The 16,794-nt window shown below is 37.8% G+C and overlaps 1 protein-coding gene and 1 long non-coding RNA gene across 6 annotated transcripts in view; one reads left to right on the forward strand and one right to left on the reverse strand.

Moving 5' to 3' along the window:
* Positions 1-16,794, forward strand: part of gabbr2 (gamma-aminobutyric acid (GABA) B receptor, 2) — an 811,906-nt gene that overhangs the window by 141,835 nt on the left and 653,277 nt on the right. Inside the window, exon 1 of one of the 4 annotated variants that reach the window (XM_069913636.1) lies at positions 5,673-5,775. The exons of 2 other annotated variants lie outside the window; for them this stretch is intronic. In XM_069913636.1, the coding sequence (XP_069769737.1) occupies positions 5,764-5,775 (12 nt within the window). In that variant the 5' untranslated portion in view covers positions 5,673-5,763. Of the gene's footprint in view, positions 1-5,672; positions 5,776-5,829; positions 5,921-16,794 lie in introns of those variants that run through there. One more of the 4 variants, XM_069913638.1, reaches the window with a different exon arrangement.
* Positions 5,909-16,794, reverse strand: part of LOC138751403 (uncharacterized) — a 29,327-nt gene continuing 18,441 nt past the window's right edge. For both annotated transcript variants that reach the window (XR_011349902.1, XR_011349901.1), the window contains 3 exons: positions 15,822-15,966; positions 9,978-10,278; positions 5,909-6,248 (listed from right to left, as the gene is read on the reverse strand). This is a non-coding gene — a long non-coding RNA (uncharacterized lncRNA). The remainder of the gene's footprint in view (positions 6,249-9,977; positions 10,279-15,821; positions 15,967-16,794) is intronic.

Raw genomic sequence — 16,794 nt, forward strand, 5'->3', positions numbered from 1 at the left:
AGTGCCCAAGCAGGTATATTGTTTGGTCCTGCACCCTGGATAGGGTTCTCCTCACCTCAGCCACCACTAAGCAGGGGGCCCATACATCAAGCTTTCTTTGGCATCATCCTGTTCTTCTCATCAAATTGTGCATAGAAGATGTTCAGTCTGTCTGGAAGTGAAATGTCATTGTCCTGAACTTACAAGGTTGACTTGTGATTGGTATAGTCTTGATCCCTTGTCACATGCACCTCGTGTTGCTGGTGTCTCACAGCTGCCTGTAGATCTTCTGTGCGTACCCCAGTTTTGCCTTCCATATTGCATGGGAGAGTTCAGTCCTGCGTGATCATAGTACCATCCTACACCCTCCCTTGAAGGCAGAGCTCAGAGAAGGGCCCGAGCCTCTGCATCAAACCATGGCTTCTGCTTATCCATAGTGTGAAGAATTTGATCTCTGGAACATCCTCAATGTACATGCTGATGTAGCCAGTCACTGGGCTTGGACACTCTTCGAAGTCTACATGTCCATTGAAGGTGGCCACCTCCCTGAAACAGCTCGAGCTGAAACAGCTTAATATAAGTGCCTGAAAATATGTTGCTGTTATTAATTAATATGTTACTGCACCATAAAAATACCTTGATGAAAGGCTCAAGTCTGAAACGTTGGTTATCTTTATCTTTGCTTTATAAAGTACATAGTTTAACCTCCTGAGTTTCTCCAGCATTGTTTTTTTTTATTTCAGTCATTGCAGACTTTCATGTTTCACTCTCATCGGCTTTGCATTGTTCAATTCCTCAACAAGCATAATCTACAATATCACAAGGGAAGTTAGAGGTGCTTTCTCAGAAGAAGAGTTTAAGAAAATAATCTTTAAAATTGGGTGAAACTATTTTGATAATAAAATAATAAAAGCAAATGCCAACTAACAGTTGGCATTTGTTTTGTCTAATGGAAATATTCATAATACAAGAAAGCACCAAGCAGGAAGAATATTCCCATTTGTTTTTAAGGGAGGAACACGTTTCAACACTACATCATGTTAAGTTGATGTAGAAAGTCCATATGAGATTCCTTCAGATTGCTATCATAGCTCCAATCTTAACAGCCTTTCTTCAATTAGTACAGGGAGAGCCAGATTACAGGAGAGGGATAAAGGCCAGTAAACTCTATCAGGAAATATTTATCCAGCCCCAATAAAACATATGCATTATATTTTGAAATAACTCTAATCTAAATGACAACTCTATTAATCCCCATTGTCTTTTTGGGTTGTGATTTGATCATTTTAATTTCACAGAGCATGCACAACACCTCATTAATATGAAAGAAAACCAGAAAAATGGAAGGAACATAACAGGGTTTCTGTTTTAAATTGTTGGCATGCTGGAAAGCAAATCTATGAATGCAACAGCTTAATATAGCTCAATGAAAATATGTTGTTGAGTTATTAATTTAAATAATGCTCACAATTTAAGAATTGCACCAGAAGTAAAAAACATAGCTTCTGGGTCTAACTCATTTACATTAATTGGAAAAAGTGGTGTGTCTATCTTGGGATTGCTTTTCACTTCAGAGCTTGATGCTTTTAAATGTTGAAAAACCAGACATTTTGCCACTTTGGCTTAGCTCATTCAGGTGAGAAAAGATGTGATGCAGGTCGTCAATGTTTTCCTCCAGGTTGACATATTTTCTGCTCACTTTTCGACCACATTTTATTCCCAAGTAACTGCTTCATTTTACTTGTCTCTTCAATTGTACTGAATAGTACAAAGGAAAGGAAAAGTGGCTGCAGAATTAGGCCATAATTCTGCATTATTTAAAAGATGAAATGTTCTCCAGATGAAAAGGTAGATTTGTAAATCCATCAGCTTTACATGTCAAAAGTGCCATAAATTACTTGCTGAGATATTAATTTCACATAATGGTCACAAATCAAGGGTTATGTTTGACAAATATTTTGTGTGATTCTTAAAGATCAATAATAAGGTCTTTTGGAAATTGTGCTATCAATCAGAAGAAAATGGTGTGAACTGCCCATATAGAAGGGGAAAAATTGACCTCAAAACTAACTAAGAATGGATAAGATGTAGTTTTCAAAAAAAATTGATAAGATGCTATTTATCAATTTCTTCAAAGAATGAAATCACAATAGAAAAAAGGTCAAACACGCCAAATAAGAAATGTTGAACATATAACCATATAACAGTTTACAGCACGGAAACAGGCCATGTCGGCCCTTCAAGTTCATATCGATTCACTTGAACAACTCCACTAGTGATACCAAGTTGGCCAAAAAGCATAGCAAGAGCAGGAATTTGGATAATTTTAGAATAGAGGATGACTAAGTACATGATCATGAGAAATCAGAATATTAGAGTAAAACAGGAAGAGATAGAAAGATAATTTAAAAGCTGCTTTAGGGGTATTTGTGAAAGTCAATGCCTGTTCCTTATAGGCAGACATTATAATGAGAAGTAAGAAAATGCAGAACAAACATTAATCAAATGCTATTTCTTATCTTTATGGAGGAATACACCAAAATCATTCCTTAAAAAGAGAGAGAGTTAATGGTCCATGAAGAAAAACAAATATTTATTTAAAAATATTCTACTAGTGAATAATTAATAGTGGTGAAATTAATGAGAATCTCACAAGGTTGCTGGATTCAAAGGGCAATTCCTTGTGCAAAAAAACTACACAGCGTATACATGTAGGCAAATAAAGAGCTGTAAATAGATAATGAATGTAAACAAACTGACTGTGCAGGGAGAGCAAAGAAAATCAATAAAGTACACACGGAAGAGTCCTGAAATGAGTTCCTTATTGACTTTGTCATTGAGGAGTCTGATGGTTGAGGAGTAGTAGCTGTTCTTGAACCTGGTGGTATGACTCTTGTGGCACCTATACCTCCTTCCTGATGGCAGCAGTGAGAACAGAATTTGTTGGGTGGTGTGGGTCCTTGATGATTGCTCCGGCTCTTCGATGGCAGTGTTCCCTGTGGATGTTCTTGATAGTGGGGTGGGTTTTGCCTGAGACGTCCTGGGCTTTACACTCAGGGGTAGTCATATCCCCATAACAGACTGTAATGCAACCTGTTAGCCAGGGTTTCCAAAGTACTGACGTGCTTTCTTTATGATTCAATTAGTATGCTGGCTCGAGAAAATACCCTCCAAGATAATAACTCCCAAGAACTTAAATTTGCTCACCCTCTCCACCTCTGATACCCCAATGATCACTGAATTGTTTTCCATTGGCTTTTCATTCCTGAAGTCAACAATCAGTTCTTTAGTTTTGGTACACTGAGTGCAAGGTTGTTGTGGTGCACCATTCAGCCAAGTTTTTAATCTCCCTCCTGTATGTTGAACATAGGAACATAGGAAGTAGGAACAGGAGTAGGCCAAAAATGGCCCATTGAGCCATTTAATACGATCATGGCTGATTTAATTTATGACCTAACTCCACCTACCTGCCTTTTCCCCATATTCCCTAATTCCACTATCATGTAAAAATTTATCTAACCAAATTTTAAATATGTTTAATGAGGCAGCCTCAACCACTTCCCTGGTTAGAGAATTCCAAACATTCACTATTCTCTGGGAAAAACTATTTTTCCTCATCTCTGTCCTAAATCTACTCCCCCGAATCTTGAGACTGTGTCCTCTCATTTTAGTTTCCCCGGCCAGCTCAAAAAACCTTCCTACATCTATCCTATCCATACCCTTCATAATCCTATATGCTTCTATAAGATCTCCTCTCATTCTTCTGAACTCGAGCGAATACAATCCTAGATGATTTAATCTTTCATCATAAGTCAACCCCTTCATCCCAGGGATCAACCTAGTAAACCTCCTCTGGATTATCTCCAAAGCCAGTATATCCTTCCTCAAATATGGAGACCAGAACTGGACACAGTACTCCAGGTGTGGTCTCACCAGTACCTTATACAGTTGCAACATTACCTCCCTACTCCTGAATTCAATTCCTCTAGCGATGAAGGCCAACATTCCATTTGCCTTCTTAATAACCTGCTGCACCTGCAACCTAACTTTTTGCGACTCATCCCCTTCCTTTTTCCAACCCACCACCATGGTATCATCAGCAAATTTGTAGATGGTGTATAAAGTGAGTAGAGTAGGGGGCTAAGAATGTAGCCCGGTACTGATGGAGATTGTGGAGGAGATGTTCTTACCAATCTTCACAGATTGTGGTCTGGAGGTGAGGAAATCTATGATCCAGTTACACAGTGGGGTGCTGAGTCCCAGATCTTGAAGTTTACAGATTAGTTTTGAGGGGATGATGGTGTTAAATGCTAAACTGCAGTCTATAAAGAGCATCCTGATGTATGCATCTTTGCTGTCCCGGTGTTTGAGGACTTTGTGTAGAGCCAATGAAATGGCATCTGCCATAGATGTGATACTATGATGGGCGAAATGGAATGCATTCATGCCGCTGCTTAGTCAGGAGCTGATCAGCTTCAACACCAGCCTTTCAGAATACTTCATCACTGTTGATGTAAGTGCTAATGGTTGATAGTTGTTAAGGCAGGTTACTGCACTCTTCTTGGGCACCGGTATGATAGACACTTGTTTGAAACAGGTGGGTACCATGTTCTACTGGAGTGAGATATTGAAGATATCCATGAATACAATGATAAGTTGGTCAGCACAGATTTTTTTTAAGTACATTTTTCTTGTGCAGAAACTATTATAATGTTTCATAATATGGAGGAGAGTGCAGATGCAAAATATGAGCAAGGAACATCAAGAAAGTGACAAAAAAACCTCACACTTCCTCTTAAATTGCAAACTTGAATTAGTGTGAAATTCAATTAGCTGATAATGTAATTAAATAGGATCTTTTTCCCAGTAATACTTTCAGAATGAATTTCTTTACAGTTAAAGAAAAAAAAAGCAGGATTCAGAGCTGCCATGTTATTACTGTATTCATTGTGTATGTTCTATGACTCTATAAGATGGCAGTTATTTTTTTAATTGGCAACATTGCAAGGAGATTTAGTGAAAGCCAGGACAAATCAAGATGAATATAATGTGAAAGTTCCAGTTCTGGCATTTGTAAAGCATAGATTGTTATATCACAAGCAGATGACTTGTTCCAAGAGAGAAATGCAAATGCAATCTCAGAAACCTCCCATTTCAATTCCAGTCACACTCCTGTGCTCACAGTCTGCCCACGGCCTTATGTACTGTCCCACCCTGACCACCCACAGATTGGAGGAACAACACCTTATTTTCCGTCTGGGCACTCTTCAGCCATTTGGCATGAACATTGACTTTACTGCCTTCCATTAAACCTGCTCGCCTTTTCTTTCCTCCTTTTCCTGTCTTTACATTTCATTCATCCACCCATCTCCCTCCCCATTATTCCTGCTGTCCCCCCCTTCCTTTCTTCACCAAGTATCTCCTGCCGTTGCCACTCACCCCACCCCCCCCCCCCCCCGCCACTCTTTTGTTTGGACACTTGCCAGCATTTTCTTTTTCTTTGATGAAGGGCTCAAGCTCAAAACGTCAATTATGCATCTTTGCCTTTGCTACATAAAGGACACTGTTTGACTTGCTGGGCTTCTCCAGCATTTGTGTTTTTACTTCAACCACAGTGTCTGCAGAATTTTGTGATTTACTATGCTTCTTTTAGCATCACTGCTGCTGTATTCATTAATGTTCTGTTTAGGGTTGCCACTGAGATTGACTTGAAAATATTCCTCTTGGACTTTGTCCAGATTCAAGGGGCTTTGGGCATGTTCCTGTCGTGCTGGTGACATCATAATGATACTGCTGGTGAGTGACAACTGACCCAGTCCAACTGCAATGAATTATTTCAAGCAGAAATGATGAGTATGAAACATGCAAGACTGAATCAGTGTTGAAATCAAAGATCCAATTTGTTTCGAGGCTACCATAATTTTTGCACAATTCCCCAACTGTGAGTGCACACATTGGTCATAAAATAGGTTTAACTAATCAAAATTCATTCCCACTCATTTATTTCTATGGCTACACTAAAATGACAATGCACCAGTTAGGTTAGCAGACCTGATCCCACTGTTAGTTGTGGAATTCAGTGAAATGGATATAATTCAATCTTGTATTAAGAATAAAATCAAATAATTATCTCCTTGAGTTGAATAACAATATATTTAACTTGTCATTAAAATGCAGAGCTGTTGTGATTATTGCAGATGTGCTGGGGAAAAGGAAGATCAATCTTACAGGTAGATTGTGGCTGAAGTACACAGTTGGTCCATGAAAACCTGCAGAACAAAGTGTATCACAGTGAGCTGTCAGTTAGAGTAAAAATAATCATTGCCCTCAACCTTGAAAATCAGGATTAACATGACTTTGGCATAGATATGTGTAAACACAACCATTTGACATAATAGATTGCTGTGTTTTTTTTTAAATATATTTCTGTAGTTGGTAGTAGATTAAATTAATCAACATAACAAGGGAAAATTTGTTTCTATTGAGCAGACCAGGCCAATTCTACTGAAACACAAAATCCTGAAAGGGACTGACAAAGGTGGAGAGATTATCTCTTTTTTGTGGGAAAATTTCACCCAGTGATCCCTGTTTAAATCTATGGGTTGCCCATTTAAGCCAAAGATGAGTTATTTTTTCCTCTCTGAGTGCCACAAGTTGTTGGAACTCTGCTACCACCACCCATTGGGGAAGAGATATTTTGAGTACATGTTAAGCAACGGTAGGAAAGGTTATCAAGTGATTCACAGGAAAAGCTCATAACCATCCTTATTTTAATGATGAGCTGTACATTTATTAACGGTCTTCACATGTAGTCCTATTATCGCCAGAAATTATGTGAAGGCATGTTGACGTGACCAACATTTAGTCTCTCTGAAGGAGGTGCCTTCTGTGTAAACATGAACTGTACTTGCAGCTTATCAGGTATATTTAGATGGAGGATGTAGTACTTGAGCATGAAAAATTATGTGTAACTAATACATTTTAAAGTTACAGTGAGATATAATAGCAGTGTTACTTTTTTTCTTGCATCCTTGTGCAGAAAAGCAGTGTTAAATTGAATAGAAAGTACTTAAGTCAGGGGGCGTGGCAAGATGGCGTAGGGAACAGACGTGCCTTCCAGACCTCTCCTGGCTCTGATTTATTGTTTTGTCTTTAAGTGCCCGTTAAAGTTCTTTTAAAAGTTTATAAATAATAAGAGGTGTTGGATTAGTGCCTAATGGTTTATTTGCAAAAAAAAAAGGTAAAAGAAAACATCAACAGACTGTTAAAAAACTACATTTTCTGAAATTGTCTGAGCCTACTTGTTTACAAGAAGCCAGGACTCAGCGTAGAATGGATCCAGAGGAAGACGTACAGAGTTCGGCATTGAAACTCCTTTTTAAGCCGGTGAGGCTCTTTGAAGGTCGCATTCAACAGCTTTCAGACCAAAGAGCTGGACGGGTGCCAGTATTTCACACAACGGCCACTGTGAGTGCTGTTACTGAGACTTTGACAGTTGAATCAGCTGGGGCGCCACCAGCTGGAGAGTTAAAGAGCTGTCATTCGACTGCTACAGTGGTGGCGCTGCAAAATGCATCTTCAATTACAACGGTTTTTCCAGACATCGATTCAGTGAAGATGATTAAAGAGATTTGGCTTAAAGATAACTCTGATCTTCAGTCTCCTGGCATTGCTGGGGGGACTTTGAGAGGGATTTTTATACGAAGTCAAACTGCTAGAAAAGATACTAAATTAAGGGAAGGGACAGAAGATCCCGTGGTCTCTAAGGAACAGCAAGACCCCATTATGCCTGAATCTACTTCTGTTGAAATGTCTGTTAAGGATCTTGAAGATAAGATATATTCTGTATTGAGTCACTTAGCTTATTTTGTGAACCTGTTTATTTCCAAGATTAATGCGATGGCGGAAGTCATTAATGGAGCTTTTAAGCTTGAAACCATTGAAAGATTTGAAATGTGTGATCAAGGTTTAGTCGATGCACAGGATCAACTGCAAGATGAAAATAGAATAATTGAAACATTGCAGATCCAAAATAAAAATTTAGCAAAAAAGGTTGATTATTTGGAGAATCAATCTAGACGGAACAACGTGAAAATTGTTGGTTTGCCAGAAGGCATAGGAGGACCAGATCCAAGAAAATTTTTTACTGAATGGATTCCACGAGTGTTAGGACAGGATAAATTCCCTGAAGGTTTAATACTGGAACGTGCTTATAGAGTTTTAAGAAGAAAATCTTCTTCAGGACAGAATCCAAGACCTGTTCTGATCCGTTGTTTAAACTATTGTGACAGAGAGACAATTTTACGTACGGCTATTAGAAATGCCCAGCAAAATAGATCTCCTTTGATGGTTCAGAATAATCCTGTTTTCTTCTATCAAGATTTGAGTCAAGAAATTATGTTTCAACGACGTGAATTTAATTCTGTGAAAGAACGATTGTGGAAAAAAAGACATAAGGCAACATTCAGGTATTCTGCGGTACTGAAGATTTTTTAGGATGGAAATTAGCCAAAGTTCTTTGACAATCCTAAAGAGGTTATGGACTTTGCTCAGTCTCTACCAATCATGCAGTTTCAGGAACGATGTAGTCCTTCAAGGTCTCCAAAGAGAGTAGAGATGTAAGGTGGGATCCAGAGTGGTAACGTTGATTTAAAAAAATAAATCTTTTATATTTTTTTTGAGAAGAGTTTAAATAGTTTAAATAATGATGATAGTTTAATGAAATAGGAGTTGGGAGAGGGAACTGGGTGGGCACTAGTTTCCAGAAGTCATCAGCTACCTGTGAGTTATCTCACACCCAATATTTTGGGGGAGTTACCGCTTTGGGCGGTTTAAACAGGAGGAGGTAGTTGTGACCTCTGACCTGTTTTTTTTTCTTTTTAATTTTTGGGTTAAGAAGTGAAGGTTTTTTTAAATAAATAATTTTTTTTAACTCTTTTTGTTTTCTGATTGTAATTGAGAGGGAATTAGGAGGTTTTTTTTCCTCTCCTTTTTTTTCTCTTTTTTTGGGGGGTTTTTTTTTTCTCTTTTTTCTTTCTTTTTTAAGAGGATGATGTCACAGAAGATAATAAGTCAAAAATTGAGGATGTTGAATTAGATGAAGAGGAAGATGAGGGAAAAGGTGATAAGAAGAAAAAGAAGAAAATTAAGTACAAATACATTGAGAGAGAAGAGTTTAATAAAATTAAGTTAATTTCGATAGAGAATTTTGAAGATGTTATAAATGAAGAATATGGAGAATTTTATAAGAGTTTGAACTTTTTTTTTCTTTTTTTTATATAAGGGGAGGGGAAGGGAATAAAAAGTTTATCTGATTGTTTTTCTAAGGGATGTTTTTGTTCTCTCGATGAATTATAAAGGAAACTTGGTATTATTGGAAATTGTGTATTTATGTATTATTAATTATGATTTTTTGTATAACAGATATGTGGTTGATATATGATTTTAATATTTGAACTTAGTTTTAAAGTCGATTTCATTTGTTAAATACATGTATTATGTTTGATTTAAATATATGTTTAAGGGTATTATTTTAGTATTGATATTTTTTTGTTGTTAGTAATTTTTTTTGTTGTTAAGTTTTATCCTTTTTTTTGTAAGTGGGTTTTTTTCTATTTTATTTACAACATTGTTAATTAATTCTTCACTCTTTATTTTGGGGGGAGGGTTGGACTAATTTTAAATTAGATGATTAATGTTGTGCTATAATTATTGGGGGGGGGTTAATTTGTGTAGTTTAATGATGTAGTATTCTAATTTTTATTATCTTATTTTTTATTATTTCTTTAAATGTAATTTTTATTTTATTCATGTCATAAAATTTTAAATAAAGTTTAAAAAAAAAGAAAGTACTTAAGTTGAAGTGAGAATGTTCTTCACTGAGCAGACTAACAGACTATCTCTAACATTCACACTGCAATATGAAGAGCACGTTACAGTACAGGATTTTGATGAAAATAAAATTTAATTAGCCCCAAGCAAGGGCAGCAGGAGCTTACCATTATTCAGTTCGCTCAACAGACTGATGGCTGCAGTGAAGAAGCAGTCTTTAAATCTGTTGCTGAGTGCTTTCACATTCTCAAGTCTTTTCCCTCTGAAGGGAGAGAGCTTGTCTTGGGTGTGATATGGATCCTTCACCATGTTGGCTGCCTTTCCGAGACAGAGGAAGATGTAGATGGGGAGGGGAAAGAAGTTTGTGTTGTCTTCTGAACTGCATCAATAACCTTCTCTAGCTGCTTCTGATCTTGAGCAGAGCAGCTTCCTTATATACTTACTTCCTCGAATGTATCTGCTCTGCATCTAGTGGAAGGAAATATAAAACTGATATCTGTTATTCTCATATTCCGGATGAAACATTAATTTCAAGTTGCACAAGAGAAATAAAATTAAGGCAAACATTTATTAATCTGCTCCATTAATTGTTTAGTGATTAATTGCAATGTACTATAATGTATTCCTGTGCTCATAAAGCAGGAAACCCATCAAGTTAATATTAACAGTGCTATCTGGGAGCACTTACTCATCAAGACCCACTCATTGATAATTGGGTTTGCAATAGATACGTTGTTCCAGACTTATGACAGACTTCATTCAAATGTGGGCTAAGGAGTTGAAACCTATACATCAGGTGTGAGTGACTGCCATGATATCATGCAATGTTTGAATGTGGCATCAAAATGTTCTGGTAAAGTCAATGAGTGTTTTTAAGAAAAAAACTATTGGTTGCATGATGGAAGATGGTTGTGATTGTTGGAGATCAATTAACACAGCTCAGGATTTTAGTGCATGAGTTCTGCAGGGCTCTGTTGTAGGTCCAACCATCTTCAGTTAATTCATCAATAAGTTTCTTTCCTCAATGAAAGCATGGTTGTGCCATGCTTAATTTTATTTGGAATTCCTCAGCAAATGAAGCAATACTGCTTTCCAACACCATGGTGGTGCCTTCAAGATACTGATAGAAGATGTGTAGTGACAAAAGGTGAGAAACATTCACATAATTTAAGTGCCAGGACTAACTATTTATGATAAGAAAGAAACAACCTAAACAAGAAAATTGGCATATGCTGGTGTCCCATGCTGAACATAAAAGTGATGTGGAAACTCAGCAGGTCACGCGACATCTATAGAAAGAAAGAGGTAGAAAATATTTTGGGTTGAGCCCTTTTTCCAGAAGTCTCTCTTGTAGAAGGACGCAACCCCAAAATGTCGACTATCTATAATTTTCTATCGATACAGCATGGCCTGCTGAGTTTCTCCAGCACTATTGTGTAGTGCACATGCCTACATCATGTTGTTACCATCAACAGTATCTTGGAAGCCACCACTATCATCAATCAACTGGACCAACCATATGGACAGAGTGTCTGATAAAATAGGTCAGAGTTAGGTATCCTGTGGTGACTAACTTACTCCTGGCATAGGTCTTATATGAGGAGCTGTAGAGTTTCATTGCATGAAAATAGGCTCTTTAGCCAACTATTGCATGTTGAACAAGGTCATCTCATATACCTTTCCTATCCATGTACCTGTCTCAGTGTACTCTGAGCATTACAATAGTTCACACTTTTACTTCCTTTCACAACTCATTCCATATATCCATCATGGAGAAGATGGCCCTCAGGACTCTTTTAAATTTCAGAATCAGGATTTTTTGTCATGAACAAGTCATGAAATTCGGTCTTTTGCGGCATCACCATACATACTCATCTTATGACATTTCTATGAAAAAAATAGTCCATGAAAATGAAGGCAGTGTCTTTGGTTCATTGATTATTCATGAATCTGATGGCAGCGGGGAAGATGTTGTCCTTGTACCATTGAGTGCTCATCTTTAACCTTTTCCCCAATGGTAGCAGAGTGAAGAGGGCATGACCTGGGTGGTGGAGTCTTTGAGGATAGAGGCTGCATTTTTAAGACATCGCCTCATGTAGATGTCCTTAATGGAGTGAAGTCTGGTGCCTGTAATGTTACAGGCTGAGATAGCAACCCTCTGGAGTTTATCCTTGTCCTGAGAGCTGGTGCCTCCATACCAGGCCATGATGCAACCCACCAGAATGCTCTCCATGGTACACCTGCCAAAGTTTACAAGAGTCCTGGGTGATATACTGAATCTCCTCAGAAAGCTGGTGAGCCTTCTTTGTGATTGTTTCAACGTGGAGGCTCCAGGCCAGATCATCGGAAATGTTGACATCCAGGAATTAAAAGAGACAATATATTGTTTAAAAAAAGATAAATAATAAATATTCACAGTTAATCCATTGCAAAAAAAAAGTGGCAGCAATAGTGGTATTCAAGTAGTCCTTGATTATTGTAACAAGGGAGAGGGTAGTTCAGTTCCTTAACCTCAAGGTGCTGGTTTTCCAGGTTCTATACCATCTTCCTGACTATAGCAATAAGAAGACATTGTGACCAGGGTGACAGGGGTCCTTATGATGATGGCAGACTTTTTGATACAGTACCTCACATAGATGTATTCAATGGTCAGAGCCTTTGATGAACCTGGCTGTGTTTGTTACCTTCTGGAGCTTCCTATACTTCTGATCATTTGAAAGAGGTCAGCTGGCCGTGTACCACAGCAAAGGAGTGGATGAAGGTTTCAGAAGAAAATTCAAGCAATAAACTGCACCTTGATCCAGGTAGACTTAGTGAATGGACATGTCTGGGGCTAAACTTGCGAATGAATACGTCACTAACTTTTTCCATTTCTCTGACTCCATTTTAGATGGATCTTGGACAAAGAGGATAATACTTTAATATGAACATTTTGTGATTTTACAGTGATTTAAGACAAAAAAATGTGCAAAGTTCCACATTGTGATAAAGACAACAAAAAGGATTTGAATTAAGTTTGGAAGAATGGGGACTTGTCAGGGTAAATGCTGGAAGATATTTCCTTTTGTGCAAGAGTTTGGATCAGAGGGCATAGAGTCAAAACAAAGTGCCCATTTAAGACTGAAATGGGGAAGAATTTTTTATCTTCTCAAATGTTTGTAAATCATTGCACTTCCTAGCTCCAGAAAGTGGTGGACGCTTCGTATGTAAATGTATTGAATGCTCAGACGGCTTTGTTATTAGTATTAGAATCAAGGTTCTGAGGAGATAGCAAAAACATCAGCTTTCATGTTATTGAAAGGTGCAGCAGGCATGAGGGACCAACTCCTTCCTATTTCTTTTTGGTTCTTTAGTTTTGGTCTCAATATGTGATGCAAAATTGTGAGTGAACTTCTCACCCTTGATGACAAAGGAAACATGGAAGAAGAGATTAAGAAATACTTTGCAATGGAGGAAAGTGATTGGAGGTTTTCTTTGCATTCCAAAATAGTCTCAGAATAAAACAAATCCAGCAGAAGAAAGCAGGGCCTGTTCAACTTTATGTAGATATGACATTCACCGGGAGATTGCTTAAATAAGGCTCAGAATTATTGATGACCCTTACCATCATCACAAAGTATCTTTCACCTATCAAAGGAGGTAGAGCAACAGCAAAATCAGGACTGCCAGGCTGGGAAATCGATTCTTCCTACAGGCTGTGAGATTAATGGGCTGAGTAAATTATTCTAAGATATTTCTATATATATTATATATTAAACAGTGTCCTCCATAGTATTTGGGACAAAGATACTTTCATCCTTTATTTGCCCCAGTGAGCCACAGTTTTAAATTTGCAATCAAACAACTGATCTGTGATTATAGTGAACATACCAGATTTTATTAAAGAGTATTTGTATATATTTTGGTTCGACCATGTAAAAATTACAGCACTATTTATACGTAGGCTTCTCATTTCAGGGCACCATAATATTTAGGCCATAGCAATGATTTGTATTTTTAAGTAGCCATGTTTAGTATTTTGGTGCATATCACTTGCATGCAATGACTGCTTGATCTGTGATTCATCATCAGGTGCTGGGTATCTTCTCCGGTCATGCTCTGCTTGTTTCGTGACTTGTCCCCTTAAATTTTTTCTTTAGCATATGCAAGACATGCTCAACTGGAATTAGATCAGGTGACTGACTTGACCATTCAATAATTTTCCAGTTTTTCCCTTTGAAAAACTCCTTTGTTGCTTTAGCAGTATGTTTGAGATCATTGTCTTTCTGGCGGATGAAGTGCTGTCCAGTGGGTTCAGAGGAATTTGCTGGAACTTGAGTAGATAAGATGTTTCTATATACCCCAGAAATAATTTTGCTACTCCCATCAGCAGTTACATCATCAATGAAGATAAGTGCACCAGTGGCACCTGTGACAGCTGTACGTGCCCAAGCTCTAACATCCCCATCATCATGTTTCACAAATGAGGTTGTATGCTTTGGATCTTGGGCTGTTCCTTTATGCCTCCACACTTTGCTCTGGCCTTCACTCGGATACAGATTAATCTTAGTCCCATCTGTCCACAGACCCTTTTCCCAGAATTCTGTAGGCTCTTTTAAATATTTCTGGGCAAACTGTAATCTGGCTATCTTCTGATTCTGTGACTAAGTAGTGGTTTGCATCTTGCAATGTAATTTCTGTATTTCTCTTTATGATGTCTTCTGAAGACATAATTGACACATCCACTCCTGCCTCCTGAAGAGTGTTTCTCATCTCTCAGACATAAGTTTGGGGATTTTTCTTCATTCTGCTGAGAATTCTTCTGTCATCAGTTGTGGAGGCCTTCTTTGGAATACCAGACCCTCTGTGATTATTGAGGCCACCAGTACGCTCTTTCTTCTTGATGATGTTCCAAATAGTTGATTTTGGGAATCGTAAGGTTTGGGTGATGTGTCTTACAATTTTGTTCTTGTTTTTCAGCCTCATAAGGGCTTCTTTGACTTTCATTGGCACATCTCTGGTCCTCTTGTTGAAAAACTGAACTACTATCCAAATCTGATAGTATTTGAGGTTCTAAAGAAAGTGGATGAGCGTTGAACCATAGATGATATTAAGGTTGGGGAGTGGAATTAAAGGAATTGTTTATGAAAAGAGAGCAATCCATTTCAAAAAGAATAAGCAAACAAATTGAATTGGAGATTGAAGTTGCTGAGATTGAGAAAAGTAGAAGAGGAAAGCTATCTTGGCAGAGCATTTAAGTTGATCTCAAGTGAGCAATGGGGAATGAGACTTTTAAATAAGATGCAAGGGAGGTAGATTTATATCCTGTATGGTGCTTAAAGGAGGTGTAAACTTCCAAGGAGAACAGGGACAAACCAAAGTGTTATTTGATGATCAGCCGTCTTGCAATGGAGAGATTACATTTAGTGTGAAAATACTATCTCCACAGGCTTATCATAGGGTTGGACATGTTTGCTGGGAATAAAATTAGTAAAATTATCCCTGAGCACCACTCTCCCCACCCAGAATCAGGGACAATGGGTGAGGAAGGTGATGCCAGCAAAAAGGATTGGAGGGAGTTTGAGTTGTTGAACATAAATAAAACTTTATTTAATACAGCATTCAAGACAGCAATCACACTCAATTTACAGCTCTTAATTACTCAGCTGATTAAAATCTATACTTGGCTTGAAGTGAGAGTAGTGTTATAAATTCAGCTTCCACTTTTAAAAAGGTGTACTGATATCCTTTAGGCTGTTATACTGATTTATCTGCTTGACCCAAGAGGTACTGAGAGCATTGAGTTGCTTTGTACATTTGTTCTATGTGTTCAATTCTAGCTCTGACATTTGTCAGGAAAATTATGGTACATGTTGATGGCCAGGAAATGGAGATTTTGTGTCGTTGCTATCCCTATATTTCGATTCATGGTCAGCAGTCTTGAGAGCGAAATCAACTGTGAGTCTGCACCTCCAGGAGACGATGTTCTGGCATTATAAATTATTCAAATTAACAAAATATTAATGACTTACTTTCAATGTGATGAATTCTTCATCCCTCCCTGCTTTCCTTGAAGGAGTCATAATGTAAATAAGACCAACTGTGCAGATTGATAGCTAGGGCTGATTCGATTAATCTCCTCTTCGATACAAACTTGCCATGTTCTGCAATTGAAGCCTATATGCAAGGCATTATTAATGTCAGTAACAGGCCCTTGTCATGCTTGTCAAGATCGATTGATAATCAATCTCTGTGCAAAATACGATCACTTCAAATCAAGGAATCATGAAATTAACCAAGTGTTGGTTTATCTGAAACGAGGGACAAGAAGGGCATTATTTCTGGAGAAGAAGACTAATTTAAAAGATCACTTGCCAGCTAAGGACTGTATCTTTCTTTACCTCGATCATTTAAATGCCTGGCTAAATAATCTGTTGGAGGAGTGGGGATTATTTTAGAGGCAGTAATTAGAATACAGGAAGTATAGCATAGTCTGATAGAACTATTTACCTTTATGAGAAGGGTAGATGTAGTCAAAAAACTTTTCCAATTGTAGGGCAAAAAACAGCAAGAAATTCCAAGTTTAAGGTGAGAGGAAATAGTTTTAAAGGAGATCTGAAGGGTTTTTTTTTAAACACAGAGAGCGGTTGATATCTGCCTGAAAAAAGTGGTGGAATCTTATATAATTCCTATATTCAAGAGGCATTTAGCCAGACAAATAGTCAAGGCATAGAAAGCTACAGTCCTAGACAGGCAAATGGAATCAATGTAGATGGAGAAGGTTGACATGGATGTAATGGGCTGAAGCACTAATGACTCTGTATGACATTGATGTAAGCACTGAATAAAAATGACATTTTATTGTACTTACCTACTCTGGCACTCATAGTGGGAGCTGAGATCAAGTTCAGCATTGATGAAACAGGTTTAAAAGATGATTAATGAAGTAAGGGAAGTGGGACTAAGTGAGTGATAACTGTAGAAGGAAGAAAGAAGTAGGGTAGA

The sequence above is a fragment of the Narcine bancroftii genome, chromosome 1 (genome assembly GCF_036971445.1).
Source record: "Narcine bancroftii isolate sNarBan1 chromosome 1, sNarBan1.hap1, whole genome shotgun sequence".
Classification (NCBI taxonomy): Eukaryota; Metazoa; Chordata; class Chondrichthyes; order Torpediniformes; family Narcinidae; genus Narcine; species Narcine bancroftii.